Source organism: Dendrobates tinctorius, unplaced genomic scaffold (genome assembly GCF_039654945.1).
Source record: "Dendrobates tinctorius isolate UK_male_01 unplaced genomic scaffold, ASM3965494v1 ptg000192l, whole genome shotgun sequence".
NCBI classification, from domain to species: Eukaryota; Metazoa; Chordata; class Amphibia; order Anura; family Dendrobatidae; genus Dendrobates; species Dendrobates tinctorius.
This window is the reverse complement of record NW_027361859.1, coordinates 4,514,237-4,531,679: the sequence shown is the minus strand read 5'-3', so window position 1 is coordinate 4,531,679 and position 17,443 is coordinate 4,514,237. Positions and strand designations below refer to the sequence as shown.

The 17,443-nt window shown below is 42.8% G+C and overlaps 1 protein-coding gene across 1 annotated transcript in view; it reads right to left on the bottom strand.

Annotated features, from left to right (window-relative positions):
- LOC141055950 (uncharacterized) overlaps window positions 1-17,443 on the bottom strand; it is a 118,673-nt gene that overhangs the window by 82,176 nt on the left and 19,054 nt on the right. The window contains 5 exon segments of the mRNA XM_073552647.1: window positions 7,651-7,741; window positions 7,921-8,018; window positions 8,100-8,223; window positions 8,297-8,476; window positions 8,606-8,755. Coding sequence (XP_073408748.1) covers window positions 7,651-7,741; window positions 7,921-8,018; window positions 8,100-8,223; window positions 8,297-8,476; window positions 8,606-8,755 — 643 coding nt within the window.

Here is a 17,443-nt window from a genome sequence, read left to right as displayed (position 1 = left end):
TGTGACCTTATGCCACTCCTGGTACAAAAATGTAAGCAGTTCTTCTTTGTTTAATGGCTTGTGACTATCCATCTTCCTCTTGATTACATTCCAGAAGTTTTCAATGGGGTTCAGGTCTGGAGATTGGGCTGGCGATGACAGGGATTTGATGTGATGGTCATTAATCCACACATGGATTGACCTAGCTGTGTGGCATGGCGCATTGTCCTGCTGGAAAAACCAGTCCTCAGAGATGGGGAACATAGCCTGAGCAGAAGATATCAACTGTTTTTCCAGGATAACCTTGTATGCGGCTTAATTCATACGTCCTTCGCAAAGATTAATCTGCCCAATTCCAGCCTTGCTGAAGCATCCCCAGATCATCACCGATCCTCCACCAAATTTCACAGTGGGTGCAAAACACTGTGGCTTGTACACCTCTACAGGCCTCCGTCTAACCATTAGACGACCAGGTGTTGGACAAAGCTGAAAATTAGACTCTTCAGAGAAGATTGCCTTACTCCAGTCCTCTATGGTCCAATCCTTATGGTCTTTGGCAAACTTCAACCTGGCTCTGCTTTGCTTCTCATTGATGAAAGGCTTTTTTCTACCTTTAAATGACTTGAGCCCTGCCTCTAGGATCCTGTTACGAACTGTTCTTGCCATGCACTTCACCACAGCTGCCATTTTCCATTCCTTTTGTAGGCCACTTGATGTCATCCTGCGGTTGCTGAGTGACATTCGAATAAGTTGACGGTCATCCCGGTCAGTGGAGAGTGGTTTTTGCCCTCTGCCGGTCTGCAGCTTTGTTTTTTTTTAAACCAGTTATTTTTATTTAGGTTTCAAAAGATTTTAAACAATAAACAGTGGATATCAATATACATGTAACAATTCACATATCTTGTAGTAATACAATCAAAGCCATCCCCCCCCCTCCCCCAATACTCCTTATGCCGGGTATACTTGAGAGTCTTAGCAATCATATCACCGCCAGGTCTGCAGCTTTGTTGTCCCCAATGTCTGCTGCTTGACCTTGTTGTAATGAACTGCCGTCTTAGAAATTTTAAGGAAGGAGGCAACATGACGCTCACTGTATCCATCTGCTAGTGAAAGCCGGAATTGAGCCCTTCTTCTCCTCACTCAAGACTTTTCTTTTCAACTACTTTAGCAAAATTATTTTTTCATTCTTATTGCTTTTGTTTTGCCATCCAGCTTGTCCTATTGCAAGAGGATTGTGAACACCACAGCAGAGTTTTTTTTTATACTTTCCTTCGTTAAATAAGATTTGGGTCAGGTGATCACCTAATCAGAAGCACATTGAGTAGGATGAGGTGTAGTCTGGTTGGAATTCAGCTAACACTGGAATGGCTGTCAGACATGTAGAGAAGCTGATTTTAATACTTTCATAAAACTGCAGTGGTCTTTATATAGCTCTGGCAAAATTTTTTATATATATATATATATATATATATATATATATATATATATATATATATATATACACTCACTGGCCACTTTATTAGGTACACCATGCTAGTAAGGGGTTGGACCCCCTTTTGCCTTCAGAACTGCCTCAATTCTTCGTGGCAGAGATTCAACAAGGTGCTGGAAGCATTCCTCAGAGATTTTGGACCATATTGACATGATGGCATCACACAGTTGGCGCAGATTTGTCGGCTGCACATCCCTGATGCGAATCTCCCGTTCCACCACATCCCAAAGATGCTCTATTGGATTGAGATCTGGTGATTGAGGAGGCCATTTGAGTACAGTAAACTCATTGTCATGTTCAAGAAACCAATCTGAGATGATTCGAGCTTTATGACATGGCGCATTATCCTGCTGAAAGTAGCCATCAGATGTTGGGTACATTGTGGTCATAAAAGGATGGACATGGTCAGCAACAATACTCAGGTAGGCTGTGGCATTGCAACGATGCTCAATTGGTACCAAGGGGCCCAAAGAGTGCCCAGAAAAAATTCCCCACACCATGACACCACCACCACCAGCCTGAACCGTTGATACAAGGCAGGATGGATCCATGCTTTCATGTTGTTTACGCCAAATTATGACCCTACCATCCGAATGTCGCAGCAGAAATCGAGACTCATCAGACCAGGCAACGTTTTTCCAATCTTCTACTGTCCAATTTCGATGAGCTTGTGCAAATTGTAGCCTCAGTTTCCTGTTCTTAGCTGAGAGGAGTGGTACCCAGTGTGGTCTTCTGCTGCTGTAGCCCATCTGCCTCAAAGTTCGACGCACTGTGCGTTCAGAGATGCTCTTCTGCCTACCTTGGTTGTAACGGGTGGCAATTTGAGTCACTGTTGCCTTTCTATCAGCTCGAACCAGTCTGCCCATTCTCCTCTGACCTCTGGCATCAACATGGCATTTCCGGCCACAGAACTGCCGCTCACTGGATTTTTTTTCTTTTTCGGACCATTCTCTGTAAACCCTAGAGATGGTTGTGCGTGAAAATCCCAGTAGATCAGCAGTTTCTGAAATTCTCAGACCAGCCCTTCTGGCACCAACAATCATGCCACGTTCAAAGGCACTCAAATCACCTTTCTTCCCCATACTGATGCTCGGTTTGAACTGCAGGAGATTGTCTTGACCATGTCTACATGCCTAAATGCACTGAGTTGCCGCCATGTGATTGGCTGATTAGAAATTAAGTCTTAACACACAGTTGGACAGGTGTACCTAATAAAGTGGCCAGTGAGTGTATATATATACACACTCACTGGCCACTTTATTAGGTACACCATGCTAGTAAGGGGTTGGACCCCCTTTTGCCTTCAGAACTGCCTCAATTCTTCGTGGCAGAGATTCAACAAGGTGCTGGAAGCATTCCTCAGAGATTTTGGACCATATTGACATGATGGCATCACACAGTTGGCGCAGATTTGTCGGCTGCACATCCCTGATGCGAATCTCCCGTTCCACCACATCCCAAAGATGCTCTATTGGATTGAGATCTGGTGACTGAGGAGGCCATTTGAGTACAGTAAACTCATTGTCATGTTCAAGAAACCAATCTGAGATGATTCGAGCTTTATGACATGGCGCATTATCCTGCTGAAAGTAGCCATCAGATGTTGGGTACATTGTGGTCATAAAGGGATGGACATGGTCAGCAACAATACTCAGGTAGGCTGTGGCGTTGCAACGATGCTCAATTGGTACCAAGGGGCCCAAAGAGTGCCCAGAAAAAATTCCCCACACCATGACACCACCACCACCAGCCTGAACCGTTGATACAAGGCAAGATGGATCCATGCTTTCATGTTGTTTACGCCAAATTCTGACCCTACCATCCGAATGTCGCAGCAGAAATCGAGACTCATCAGACCAGGCAACGTTTTTCCAATCTTCTACTGTCCAATTTCGATGAGCTTGTGCAAATTGTAGCCTCAGTTTCCTGTTCTTAGCTGAGAGGAGTGGTACCCAGTGTGGTCTTCTGCTGCTGTAGCCCATCTGCCTCAAAGTTCGACGCACTGTGCGTTCAGAGATGCTCTTCTGCCTACCTTGGTTGTAACGGGTGGCAATTTGAGTCACTGTTGCCTTTCTATCAGCTCGAACCAGTCTGCCCATTCTCCTCTGACCTCTGGCATCAACATGGCATTTCCGGCCACAGAACTGCCGCTCACTGGATTTTTTTTCTTTTTCGGACCATTCTCTGTAAACCCTAGAGATGGTTGTGCGTGAAAATCCCAGTAGATCAGCAGTTTCTGAAATTCTCAGACCAGCCCTTCTGGCACCAACAATCATGCCACGTTCAAAGGCACTCAAATCACCTTTCTTCCCCATACTGATGCTCGGTTTGAACTTCAGGAGATTGTCTTGACCATGTCTACATGCCTAAATGCACTGAGTTGCCGCCATGTGATTGGCTGATTAGAAATTAAGTCTTAACACACAGTTGGACAGGTGTACCTAATAAAGTGGCCAGTGAGTGTATATACACACACACACACACATATACATTTATATATATAATATACACACGCATATATATTTATATATATGATATACACACATATATATACACATGTGCATATACACAGGCATACAAACAGAAAGCCCCTTTATATACACTTCCGTGTTTCTATAATGGTACAATTCGGTAAATAAGCTCTTCAGGTTACTACACTGCTGATGACCAGAGGCGCTGACTAGCAACCAGCCTATAATCTGGGGACGTGTCTCATTAGAACACAGCACGCTAAGCTGCCAGTTCTCAGCCTATAATCTGGGGACGTGTCTCATTAGAACACAGCACGCTAAGCTGCCAGTTCTCATAACTGTGATTCTATCATGACATAATTCATTAATTATAGTTATTCTTATAAATGGTAATTTATTTATATCTACAATCTCCTTACTGTAATATACCGGAGTATGTGTGAAGGTGATAGGTCCTATTTAAGTATCTCTTAAAGCTGATACGGTTCCTGAACTCAAGATAAATGTTTCTGATTATCTGGAGATTTACCGTACAGTATTATTGACATCAGGAACTAGGAGGATTTGAGGAGGAGGAGTAATAGGTGGATTTAGATGCTGACACTGAGTTGTCCCAGGTTCATACAGATGATATAGCTTACTCTCATTGTGAACTTGATAATGATGACAATGAAGACACAGAATGATGAATGATTACCGTATCTTTCGGACCATAAGACGCACTTTTTTCCCCAAAATTTTGGGGGAAAGTGGGGGGTGCGTCTTATGGTCGCAATATACTAACCTCCGATCATGGCTGGAGGCTGGTGCGGGTGCCGCGGGGCTCTGTAGTGCGGTGGTGGCAGCGGGCTGTGCTCCGGTGCAGGGGTAGCGGCTCTGTGTGCTCCGGTGCAGGGGCGGCGGCTCCGCCGGCCTTTCCTCCAGGCCCGGAGGCCCCCGCACATCCCTTGCTGGCCGCCGCCATGTTGCGATGGCCTCCGGGAACATGGACGCCGGGAAGATGGCCGCCAGTCCGGGGACGGCGCATGCGCAGGTTCAGATCTCGTCCCGAGATATCGGGGGACGAGATTCAAATCTTGGCAACGATATCTCGTCCCCCGAGATCTCGGGACGAGATCTGAACCTGCGCATGCGCCGTCCCCACAGAGCCCACCTGCCCCAGCCCCAGCACAGCTGCCCCAGCCCCAGCACAGCTGACCCAGCCCCAGCACAGCTGACCCAGCCCCAGCACAGCCCAGCTGCCCCAGCCCAGCACAGCCCAGCTGCCCAAGCCCAGCAAAATTGCCCCAGCCCCAGCACAGCTTCCCCAGCCTCAGCACAGCCCAGCTGCCCCAGCCCAGCTGCCCCAGCCCCAGCACAGCTGCCACAGCCCACCTGCCCCAGCACAGCCCACCTGCCCCAGCACAGCCCACCTGCCCCAGCACAGCCCAGCCCAGCTGCCCCAGTACAGCCCAGCTGCCCCAGCACAGAGCCACCACCGCACGAGCCAGGACCACTGAATGACCCCTGTGACCACTCCTCCACCTGTGCCGGATCCCTTCCCAGGTAAGCTGAATTCGGACTGTAAGACGGACCCCCATTTGACACATTATTATTTTTTTCCCTATTTTACTTCTGAAAATTGGGGTGCGTCTTATGGTCCGGTGCGTCTTATAGTCCGAAAAATACGGTAAATGTCATATACTGTGGAGGAGAGTGAAATAGCATGGTCTTTAGTCACACTGATGAGCATTGCAAGATGACTTCTTTGTTGCATGCAGTCTAACTGGTGTAACTTTAGCATCAAGCAAAGTGATGACTATTGGATATAGCCATTCAGTTAGATCCTCTCTCTAAAAGCAGAATATGAGACAAACCTGAAGTATTGCCTGGATAAGCTCTATTTTCAGCCTGTGGTAGCCCTCACCCAGCAGATACCTACTGTCTGTATGTCTGACCTGAAAGTCCCTCTCCACGTCCTGCAGAGTCAATGCTCCACCACTTCTATCAGTGACACAAGTAGTCACAGCAGTAGCAAACATAATTTATGAGCCAGATATTTTATCATCAGCTGCGCCAACTTGACACACATCAGTAAAAGCAGATGCACCACCTCACCAGCCAGGATCAGTCATATCTGGACTGTGTCCTTTCTCGAGAAGGTATCTTGTGATCTGACCCCATGAACTTTGCCATTAGTCTACTTACTGCCTTGTCCAGTCTCAGAGAGGGTAATAAGTGCAGCAGATGGCAATGTCACCATGAAATGGACAAGATTGTCCTCCGCAGGTGTGGAAAACCTTACATTGGTTAAACTGAATCCAGCAAACTGTAGATCTATGTTCACAAATCTATAGCTTGTTCCACCCCCTAACTGAGGTAGAGTCATGAAGCTGCAGGTAAAGGTGGGCACATGGACTCAAAGAGTTGGCATAGTCGGCTGGAGGGCACAGGGTAAACCATAGGGCCAGAACAGAGGGAAACTGCTACTCCAAAGTAGCATTCAGAGAGGCAGAAGAACCACCAGCATTTTGCAAGGATAATGTCACGATCCATTTTTGGATCTGTGGCAGATCTAGCTTTTGATATTAAAACTTTTTCCCTTTTGGGCCATCGAGGGTTAATGTCAGGTTTTTTCCTCCCACTGGCCTGCTGGTGTATTTGCATTGCTGCTGGGTTTGCTGATGCAGATGGTGACCATTTTCACCATCCTTTAAAAGGTCACCTGATGCATCAGCTGACAGTTGGTTATACAGGTCATTTTGGAGACCAACCGATCTGGAGAGAGGAGCTTTCTGGTGCTTCAGCTGAAAGCTGTGATCTGGTGCCTTACTCTGCTGTGCGCTGTATTGCAGCAGAGAAATCTAAGTGTTGTATTTTTGTTCCCCATTCCCTTTTGGTGCCTATCTCACCTTACCTTGCATTGTTTTAGTGCAGCGGTGGGACCAGTGTGCTCACTTGCCAATTCCCTACTTAGGAATAGGAGCAGGGCAAGTGAGGGTTTAGTTATCCTGCTCCGCGACAGGGTGAAAAAACCCGTATAAGGACGATAGGGAGATCAGGGCACATCCTTAGGTGAGTGCAGGAGGTATCCATTGCCCTGTTCCCTATCGTCAGGGCCCACCATTGTTATTGTGTCCATGGTGTGTTTTTTGATCTGCTGTTTGGTGACCGACCAATCATTGGGTCGTGTCACTCTAGGACAGTCACTCCGTGACAGATAAATGCATAATATGAACAATGATAGTTTCATCTGCTTAAGCAACCAGTGCGATAATCCTTGTGGATAGTAGAAGGCTATCTGCCAGGACTGAGAGGCTGCTGGAATAACAGGAGAGTTGAAAAATAACTGCACAATCTGAACAGTCCAACACCAGTTTGTTATGCTTACTGCATCTGATGGGCTAGTCCAGAAACTGGGTAGCAGAGAATTAACCAACAGGGTATTCAGGAATTATACACAAATACAAGATGACAGCACAATGTAAAAGAATTGTTGGAGCATTTTGAATAACTGAACTCTGAAGTCTCAACACTAAGACAAGGGTGTATCTCTACCTGGCCTAGGAAGACGATGTCACATAGATGCAACAGGTAACTTGCAAAACTCGATGGCGGAGCACAGCATTGGGCATACTTTGAGGTGCAGAAAATAGTATGCATTTAATAGAATCAAACACATATTTGTACCAATCACTGAATAAGTAAAATATACAGGCTAATACTCACCTGCCCTGTTATCTGAAAGAATTTCCTCTTTACACCGCTTATCACTTCTCACACATGTCGCTGTAGTATTTGTATGGGTCAAATCTTCACACTAAAACAAACATTGTAAAAGTCACATCGATGATCAGCTCTAATCCTGCCATCTCCACTGTTCTCATTACACAAGTATAAAACATATAATACTGGGGGATAAAACAAGACTGAGCACAAGACCTTCACAGCCGTCTACACATCATAGAGGAGATCTCATGACACCTTCTCTCCATCTACCTGATGATCATGAGCAACATTGGGACTTTCTTGGTTACAATCCTGTGGTAGAAGAGGACGGGGACATCTCTCTGGTGTTGTCTTCCTACTGGGTAGATCTGGAGGAAACACATACAGGGACTGAATTCATTCTTTACATACAGATAATTACAGGCAGTATTTAATATCCTGTCTATTACCTTGTGATGTGCGAGGCTGAGGAACCTCCATCCTGACGTCCTTGTACTGATCTTTGTGTCCTTCTAAATACTCCCACTCCTCCATAGAAAAATAGACAGCAACATCCTGACACCTTAGTGGAACCTGACAAATACAAAGTCACAGTCATCCCCCGACCCCTTCATAATGTTACTGGATAATGTCTCAGCATTGTCACCTCTCCAGTCAGCAGCTCAATCATCTTGTAGGTGAGTTGAAGGATCTTCTTGTCAATGATTTTCTCATGTATCAAGGTATCAGATGGAGCTCCTGTGATTGAGCTCAGGGGTCTTTCCCATCCCTCAGACACATGGGCTTGACAGTGGTCACAAGATGTCTTCCTCATTTCCGTGTAATCCTAGTTATGGAGAGACACATTAATAAAACTCACTACATACATTTCCAGAGTCCTCACCTCTCCAGTTCTGTCAATCTATTATTCCCATAGATATGAATGACGTAATGCGAGGTCATCAGAATCCCTCACCTTTCCAGTAAGTCGGAAGAGGATCTCTAGGGTCAGTTGTAATATCCTCTCTGCCATCTTGTCACTGTTCTTTTCCATCTTTGATGAATTAATCAGGAAAATTTTCTTATATAGAAGATCTCCACTGAGAGGATTCAATATTGTAGATACCTGAATAAGAAGATGAGCAGATAAGTAACATCATAAAGAATTCTGTGTAATAACACAGTTACTGGACACTTTATATCCAATCACTGGCAGCAGAAAAGATGTTGACATGTATGGCCCCAAGTCCAAAAGTTACCCTGAGGCCCATAGCAATTTAGGTATTGATGTTATCACCGATGGAATCACTGACTGGGTGGATCAGGGAAATGTGGTAGATATAGTGTATCTCGACTTCAGCAAAGCATGTGCTAAAGTATCTCATACTATCCCTATTGAAAAAATGCCCAAGATGAGATTGACAAGGCTACAGTTAGGTGGATTCATAACTGGTTCAGTGATCATACTCAAAAAGTAATAAATGGTTGCACATCCAATTAGGTCTTGTGGTACAAGTGAGGTACCACAAGGCTCTGTCCTGACCCCAGTGTTGTTCAATATTTTTTATAAATGATCTAGATAAGGGAACTGAAGGTATATTGATCAAATTTGCAGACAATGCAAAGCTAGGAGGAACAGCTAGCACTAGAGAGGCAGATAAAGGATTCAGAAGGATCTAGATAAGCTTGAACAATGGCAGTGACTAATAGAATGGTATTTAATAGGGAGAAATGCAAGACTCTACATCTTGACAAGAAAAATGAAAACTACATCTATAGAATGGGAGGAATAAAACTAAGCAACAGCACATATGAAAAAGACTTGAGTAAACTAACAGATCACAGACTGCACATGAGTCAACAGTTTGATGCAGCAGAAAAGGCAAACACACTTCTAGGATGTATTAAAAGAAGCATAGAGTCTAGACCACGCAAAGTAATTATCCCACTTTCTCCTCCTTAGTCAAGCCTCATCTGAAGTACTGTGTCCAGTTCTGGGCACCATATTTTAAAAAAGACATTGAAAAACTGGAGCAAGTTCAGAGAAGAGCTACCAGGATGGTGAGCGGACTGCAAAGTGTGTCCTACGAGGAACGGTTAAAAGATCTGGAAATGTTTAGATTGCAAAAAAGAAGGCTAAGAGGAGACTTATAGCTGTCTACAAATATCTGAAGGGATGTCACTGTTTAGAGGGGTCATCATTATTCTCATTTGCACATGAGAAGCAATGGAATGAAACTGAATAGGAGAAAATGCAGATTAGATATTAGAAATAACTTTTTGACATTGAGGGTGATCAATGACGAGTGGTGGCGAGTTCTTCAATGGAAGTCTTGAAATAGAGGATGGACAGACATCTGATTAAGATGGTTTAATGAATCCTGCATTGAACAGGGGGTTGGACTCGATGAACCTTGAGGTCCCTTCCAACTCTACCATTCTATGAATCAATGGCAGCTGAAAAGATGCTGATATGCATAGCACGCAGGCCCAAAATTTACCCTGAGGCCCATATAAATCTATTTCTGCCCTGTTCACTTAAAAAAAAAAGTAAGACATGTTCTACTCTGGGCCATTTTGCAGAACAAACTCAGCCATTCAAATAAATGAATTTGATAAAAAAAAAATGTGGTCAGCATATAGATGGCATCTGTGTGCTACTCATTTTTTACAGACCGCTTGCTTGGAATTGCTTGGGAAACTTTCTAAAGAACCTTTTTATCCCCTTGGCAATATATAAGGCAGAACTACATACAGGGCCTTGAAAAAGAATTTGTACCCAGTGAAATTGTTCACATTTTTTCTTGTTACACCCACAAACTTAAATGAATTTTATTGGGATTTTAAGTGATACCAACACAAAGTAGTAAGCATTAGGCCGGCTTCACATTTGCGTTTGGCCGAGCTGCAGACTTCCTCCGTGAAGCTCCGCCCACGGCCACACCTCCTCCGGTCAGCTCCGCCTACACCTGCATACGGCCTGTGCACCTATCTTTAACATTAGGTGCGCAGGTCGTGTTGCAATTTTGATGCGGTCGCTGCACCATCAAAACGACGCACGTGGAGGCATCTGCATACATCAACATGACCTGCGTACCCAATGTTAAAGATTTGTACGCAGGCCGCATGCAGACGTAGGCGGAGTTGACCGGAGGAGGTGCGGCCGTGGGCGGAGCTTCACCGAGGAAGTCCGCAGCCATCTGCAGCTCGGCCAAACGCAAATGTGAAGCCAGCCATAGTGAATGTAAAGGAAAAGATAATTTTTTTTTATTATTTTAAAAATATAAATCCAACAATTGTGCCATGCATTTATATTCATCCCCCAGTAGTCTAATACTCCCAAATAAAATCCTGAGTGACCAATTGCCTCCAGAAGTCACAGAATCAGTAAATTCAGTCCACCTGCGTGTAATTTGTCCTTAGTATAACTAAAGCTGTTCTGTAAAGGCCTCAGATATTTATTTCAGAACTTTAGGGATCAAACAGCATCATGAAAACCAAGGAACAAACCCGACAGGTCAGGAATAAAATTGGAATAGAGTAAAACAGGTTAGGTTATATAAAAAAAAAAAAAACAAGCTCCGAACATCTCACGCAGCGCTGTTCAATCCATCATCCAAAACTGGAAGGAGTATGGCACAACTGCAAACCTATCAATGGCTGTCAACCTAAACTGACATACATCCCTTGCAGAGCATATAAGATAGTGCGAGAGCATCTGACAATCGGATCACACTGACCTATATAAGTCTATGGGTACATGTGAAACATTGGACTGTGCTCAGATGTCATCAGAGTGCAGTCCGATTACCACGGATATAGACAATGGAGAAGAAATTAAGTTCTGTGTCTTCTCCACACCTGTGCTCTGATTCTTTTGAGATATTCAGGTCACACTAAGTTGCCACCTGGATCAAACTCAGAGTTTGATTCGAGCGACATTAGCATTTTCGTTTAAATGATCTCGCATGGGAGAATCAACGGCCATGTCACCCAAGCTTTAGTCGTATATTTCACAAATCTGAACATTATGAAAAAGTGGCAATCCGTTTTCAAAATGCCATGTAGGGGACTCAGCTAGCATGCATGAGGCAAATGACTAAAGCAGAACTTTTTGGGCTGAATACAAAATGTTATGTGTGGTGAAAAACTAAACACTGCACCTCATCCTGAAAACACCATCCCTACCGTCACACATGGTGGTGGCAGTTTCATGCTGTGGAGATGCTGTTCTTCAGAAGGAACAGGGAAGCTGGTCAGAGTTCATGAGAAGATGGATCTAAATACAGGGCAATCCTGGAGGAAAACCTGTTTGAGGCTCCAAAAGACTTGAGACTGGGGCACAAGTTCACTATCAAGCAGGGCAATGACCCTAAACATACTGCCATAGCTACAAATTACAAGTCCATCTCCAGAGATATTGATGTTCCTTCTATCACAACACACAGCCCAGAATCTCCTTGGGGTGGGCAGATTGATACCCGTTCTCAGACCTATTAAGGTGCCTTCATTATGCAAGTCCCCTGATGATCCCCCAAGCAAATATGGATGGGGGAAAAGCATGTTGGGACCAGGGATGAGCCTACCTCTATAGCTGGAACAAGGGATTCACCTTGAATACACAGCTAAGTTCTCCTTAAATTTGAGCTATTAACTGTTTTTAAGCACATCTGCACTTTAGGATTGGAGTACTATTCTCCTATGTTTTTCTTTGAGGGAGGTTGAGAATATAGCCTTTTTTTTTACCACATTGGAAATTTGATCTCTATACAGCAATGGGTCACCTAACATTGATTGCCACACTCTTGCTGTGGGATTGTTAGATAGTCTATATGACAGGCTTTTATTACATATTTACTCCTGTTTCTGATTTCTCAGACTATTAAAGCAGGTTAGGATTTTCTCTTTCACTTAGATTACAGTGGAGGAGATCTAGGTTGTATGCATTCATTAGTGGAGATCCACACCTATTAGTGGCTTAATCTGATATCGACCCACGTGCACTTCTGTTTTATGTGTTTTGTGTGTCCTTTGTGTTCTAAGGATTGAAGGGATAGCTGTCGAGCCGTCGTTGAGCGGGGGGCGCCACATCGCAATATTAGGGGGTCAACCTCCGCTGTCAGGTTGGCCATCACATTCTAGGGCCTACTAGGAGGAGTTTTTGGTATATATTATAACACCTTCCCAGCCTTCACTCCCCATAAGACCACTACCTCGAGTCCAAAGTCATTATCGCTAATCGGATGTTTTTAAACATATATTGTTGTGTAATTCTCATTAATAAAAAGGTATTTTTAGGGGTGTTTTTTGTTTTTGGCTTAGTTTAGATCACAACATATTCAAGAAGTTTACAACCTATGGCACTGTGGCTAATCTTCCTGAATGTGGAAGGCAGAGAATAATTGATGAAAGGTTACAAAGCAGGACAGTCCAGATGGTGGATAAGCAGTCACAATCAAGTTCCAAAGAAAGTCTGCCAAACATCTGAATGCGGAGTGAAAACGAGACCTTGCAATCAAAACTTTGTGTATGAAAGATGTAACCTTATGTTCTTAAACGTTCTTAAGCGTAAGAATGACCCCACGTCGGGTTTTTATTCATTCTTCGCTCCTGCCGGCAGGGCAGGAGAGCAGAATGTCAGCCGCGGTCAGCACCAGTCACCGGGAACAGCGCTGCCAGCATGCTCCCGCAGGGAGCTGGTAACCAAGGTACTCAGCGGGTAACTAAGTGACGCGCGCACTTAGTTAGCTGATATTTATATTGGATACCAGCTCCCAGCATCGCTGATCGTTGGTCTCCCGCTGCCACACGCAGCGATGCACGCTGGCCAGCGGGAGACCAACGATCACAAAATGGCCCAGGACATTCCTGCACGATCCCAGCGGGTAGGGGGGCGGTCGCTGATGCCTGTCACACACAGCGATATCGCTGGTGAGATCACTGTGACGTCACAAAATCAGCGATCTCGCTAGCAATCTCGCTGTGTGTGATGGGACCTTAAGCATCACAAAGATTATAAAGTACATTTATTTTTATGCTAAGGAAAAATTTATAAGTGTGAATAATGGGGAATCCTGTAGAATGTAAGCCCGCAAGAGCAGGGTCCTCTTCTCTCTGTTAGGGCTGGCGGAACGCACCAAAATATAATAGTAGGTGCGTTCGCAGCCCGGGGTCCACCGTGCAGAGGTGGTACACTGCTGCTAGGTAATGGCAGAAGAATAGAGCGGTGTGAAAACAGTCACACGTGGGTTACGTCACCCAGTGTGAACAGGAGCGAACTCTGTTCACTCACAGAGCCGCACAAACGCTGAACGCAAATGCCAGAGCCTGTTTAGCTCACAGAGCCCGGCCAAAAAGCGCACAGAAAGCGGCCACAGAACTCTACCCCAAGGACACGGGGTTAGAGTTCCTCTAGGCCCTCTGAGCGCACGGCGTCGCTGCCGCAACACCGCTATAGACGCTGGCTACGGAGTGTGGAGCACGTGCACTGAGGCGTGCTGAGTCACTGATGGGGACTAATGCCTGACTCCGACTCTGCCCTACCTACACCTAAGCCTGGGCGCTAGCAGGCTAGGCTGCACAACACATGCGTACCAAGGGTAGGGGTTTCATAATGAGTCATTCACCAGAGACATTCATACATAGAAAGGAAAAAATTATCCAGCTCCACACGATACTCAATTTAAGAATTTATTCCAATGAAGATAAGGTTCGAGTCAGCTCCAGGGTTGCATAGCTCACACAGGAGCGGCATTTAGCGACGCGTTTCGATCGCTGAGTGCGATCTTTATCAAAGCTACTACATCAAAATCCCACACAGGTTAAAAAGGAGCAGAGACCAATCCAAAATCCAATACAGATCACATGATTGGAAGGTCCTATTCCATTAATACAATACAGACAAACAACGAATTTGTGAAATACGTCTCAAAAATACATATAAAATATGCAAAGAGAACACTGTATGAATGTAAAAAACACCCATAATAGAAGAGATTCACAATTTTATCAAAGACAATAAAACTACATGTATAAATTTATGGATCATGTGACCGCAAAAGCTGACCTAATCAGCGCAAAAATCAATTAGCGGTATCACATGTATTTATTACAAAACATGAAAAATATCATACACAAAATATATACATGCGAAATAAAAAACACTATAATATAAACATGCTCTGAAATATTAATAATGAAACATGATTTCATTCTTTTTGTTTAATCCATCAGGAAATCTCGTCCCCAGGTTAAAAATCCAGAAAGCCTCCCGGGTGAGCAGAGTTCTTCTGATATCACCACCCCTAGAAGATTTCCTGATTTTTTTCGATACCTGTCACCTGCAGGGAAGCAACATTGCGAGAATGGAAGTTAATAAAATGTCTGGCTGCAGAAGAAATATTACGGACTCCACTTGTGACATTAATCACATCATATAGATGTTCAGCTATCCTAGTCTTTAATTTTCTAGATGTACAACCTATATAGGATTTATTACAAATAGTGCAATCAATTTTATACACCACAAAATCAGTATTACAATTAATAAAATTATTAATTTTAAACGATGTAGATTTGTCATTATTATAAAAAAATTTAGTTTTTACCATGTATTTACACGTCCTACAGTTATTACCTCCGCATTTATAATTGCCTTTATTATCCAACCAAGTACCCCTATTATTTCTAGATGAGAACAGACTTGGTGATAAAATATTACCTAGAGTGGGAGCCCTACGTGCAACTATATTACATCCCTCTCCCAAAACAGCAGCCAAAATAGGATCCTCATATAATAGAGGTGAAAATTTATTAATAATCTTTTTAATTTCACCAAATTGTGGGCTAAATTGAAAACATATAAACGGATTTTTGGACATAACAGATTTTTTATTCTTGTTATCAACTGAAACACAACTATCTTCTGTAACTAAATCCAAAGCTCTGTTCAACATCCAATTAGGATAATTCCTATTTCTCAATTTATGACAAGACCTATTAAGTTCCTGCCGCAAACTGTTATTATTCTTACAATTCCTTTTAATTCTTGTAAGCTCACCCACAGGAATCGACTTTACTGTATGTCTCGGATGACTGCTATTAGCATGCAGGATAGTATTTCCTGCCATTGGTTTGGAATACGTACGGGTAGAAATAAGCTGACCTGGAACACCCTGCAAAAATAAATCTAAAAATGAAATATCATTTTTATTGTGCACAAAAGTAAATTTTAAATTGTAGTCATTAGAATTAATATATTCCACAAAGTCTGGTATGGCAGATACATCTCCTCTCCAAATAATTAAAGTATCATCAATGTATCTACCATACCAGACAATGTAATGATGATTTCCCGTCTATGAGACCTATAGTCTCGGGAATTGGTTCCATCAATGAGCATCTGGGTGAGTGGCTGGATTCTTTATTGCAACCTCTAGTTCGTATGATTCCCGGTTTTATTAAGGATACTGGTGATGTTCTTGATATTTTGACACAGAAAAAGTGGTTACCAGATTATTCATGGCTGAGCTGTGATGTCACAGCTCTTTATACAAATATACCCCACAACATTGCTCTAGAAGATTTGGAATTCCATCTTGTGGAACATAGTGATTATTCTTCTGATTTAATTAATTTTATGTTACAGGTCACTTCTTATCTTTTGACTCATAATTATTTTTCGTTTGATCATGTTTGTTATCAACAATGTAAGGGCGTAGCGATGGGTGCAAAATTTTCACCATCATTGGCAAACATCGTTATGGCCTTTTGGGAACATAATTTTTTGTATTCTTTGTCTAATGAATTTGCTCATTACATTGTCTGGTATGGTAGATACATTGATGATACTTTAATTATTTGGAGAGGAGATGTATCTGCCATACCAGACTTTGTGGAATATATTAATTCTAATGACTACAATTTAAAATTTACTTTTGTGCACAATAAAAATGATATTTCATTTTTAGATTTATTTTTGCAGGGTGTTCCAGGTCAGCTTATTTCTACCCGTACCTATTCCAAACCAATGGCAGGAAATACTATCCTGCATGCTAATAGCAGTCATCCGAGACATACAGTAAAGTCGATTCCTGTGGGTGAGCTTACAAGAATTAAAAGGAATTGTAAGAATAATAACAGTTTGCGGCAGGAACTTAATAGGTCTTGTCATAAATTGAGAAATAGGAATTATCCTAATTGGATGTTGAACAGAGCTTTGGATTTAGTTACAGAAGATAGTTGTGTTTCAGTTGATAACAAGAATAAAAAATCTGTTATGTCCAAAAATCCGTTTATATGTTTTCAATTTAGCCCACAATTTGGTGAAATTAAAAAGATTATTAATAAATTTTCACCTCTATTATATGAGGATCCTATTTTGGCTGCTGTTTTGGGAGAGGGATGTAATATAGTTGCACGTAGGGCTCCCACTCTAGGTAATATTTTATCACCAAGTCTGTTCTCATCTAGAAATAATAGGGGTACTTGGTTGGATAATAAAGGCAATTATAAATGCGGAGGTAATAACTGTAGGACGTGTAAATACATGGTAAAAACTAAATTTTTTTATAATAATGACAAATCTACATCGTTTAAAATTAATAATTTTATTAATTGTAATACTGATTTTGTGGTGTATAAAATTGATTGCACTATTTGTAATAAATCCTATATAGGTTGTACATCTAGAAAATTAAAGACTAGGATAGCTGAACATCTATATGATGTGATTAATGTCACAAGTGGAGTCCGTAATATTTCTTCTGCAGCCAGACATTTTATTAACTTCCATTCTCGCAATGTTGCTTCCCTG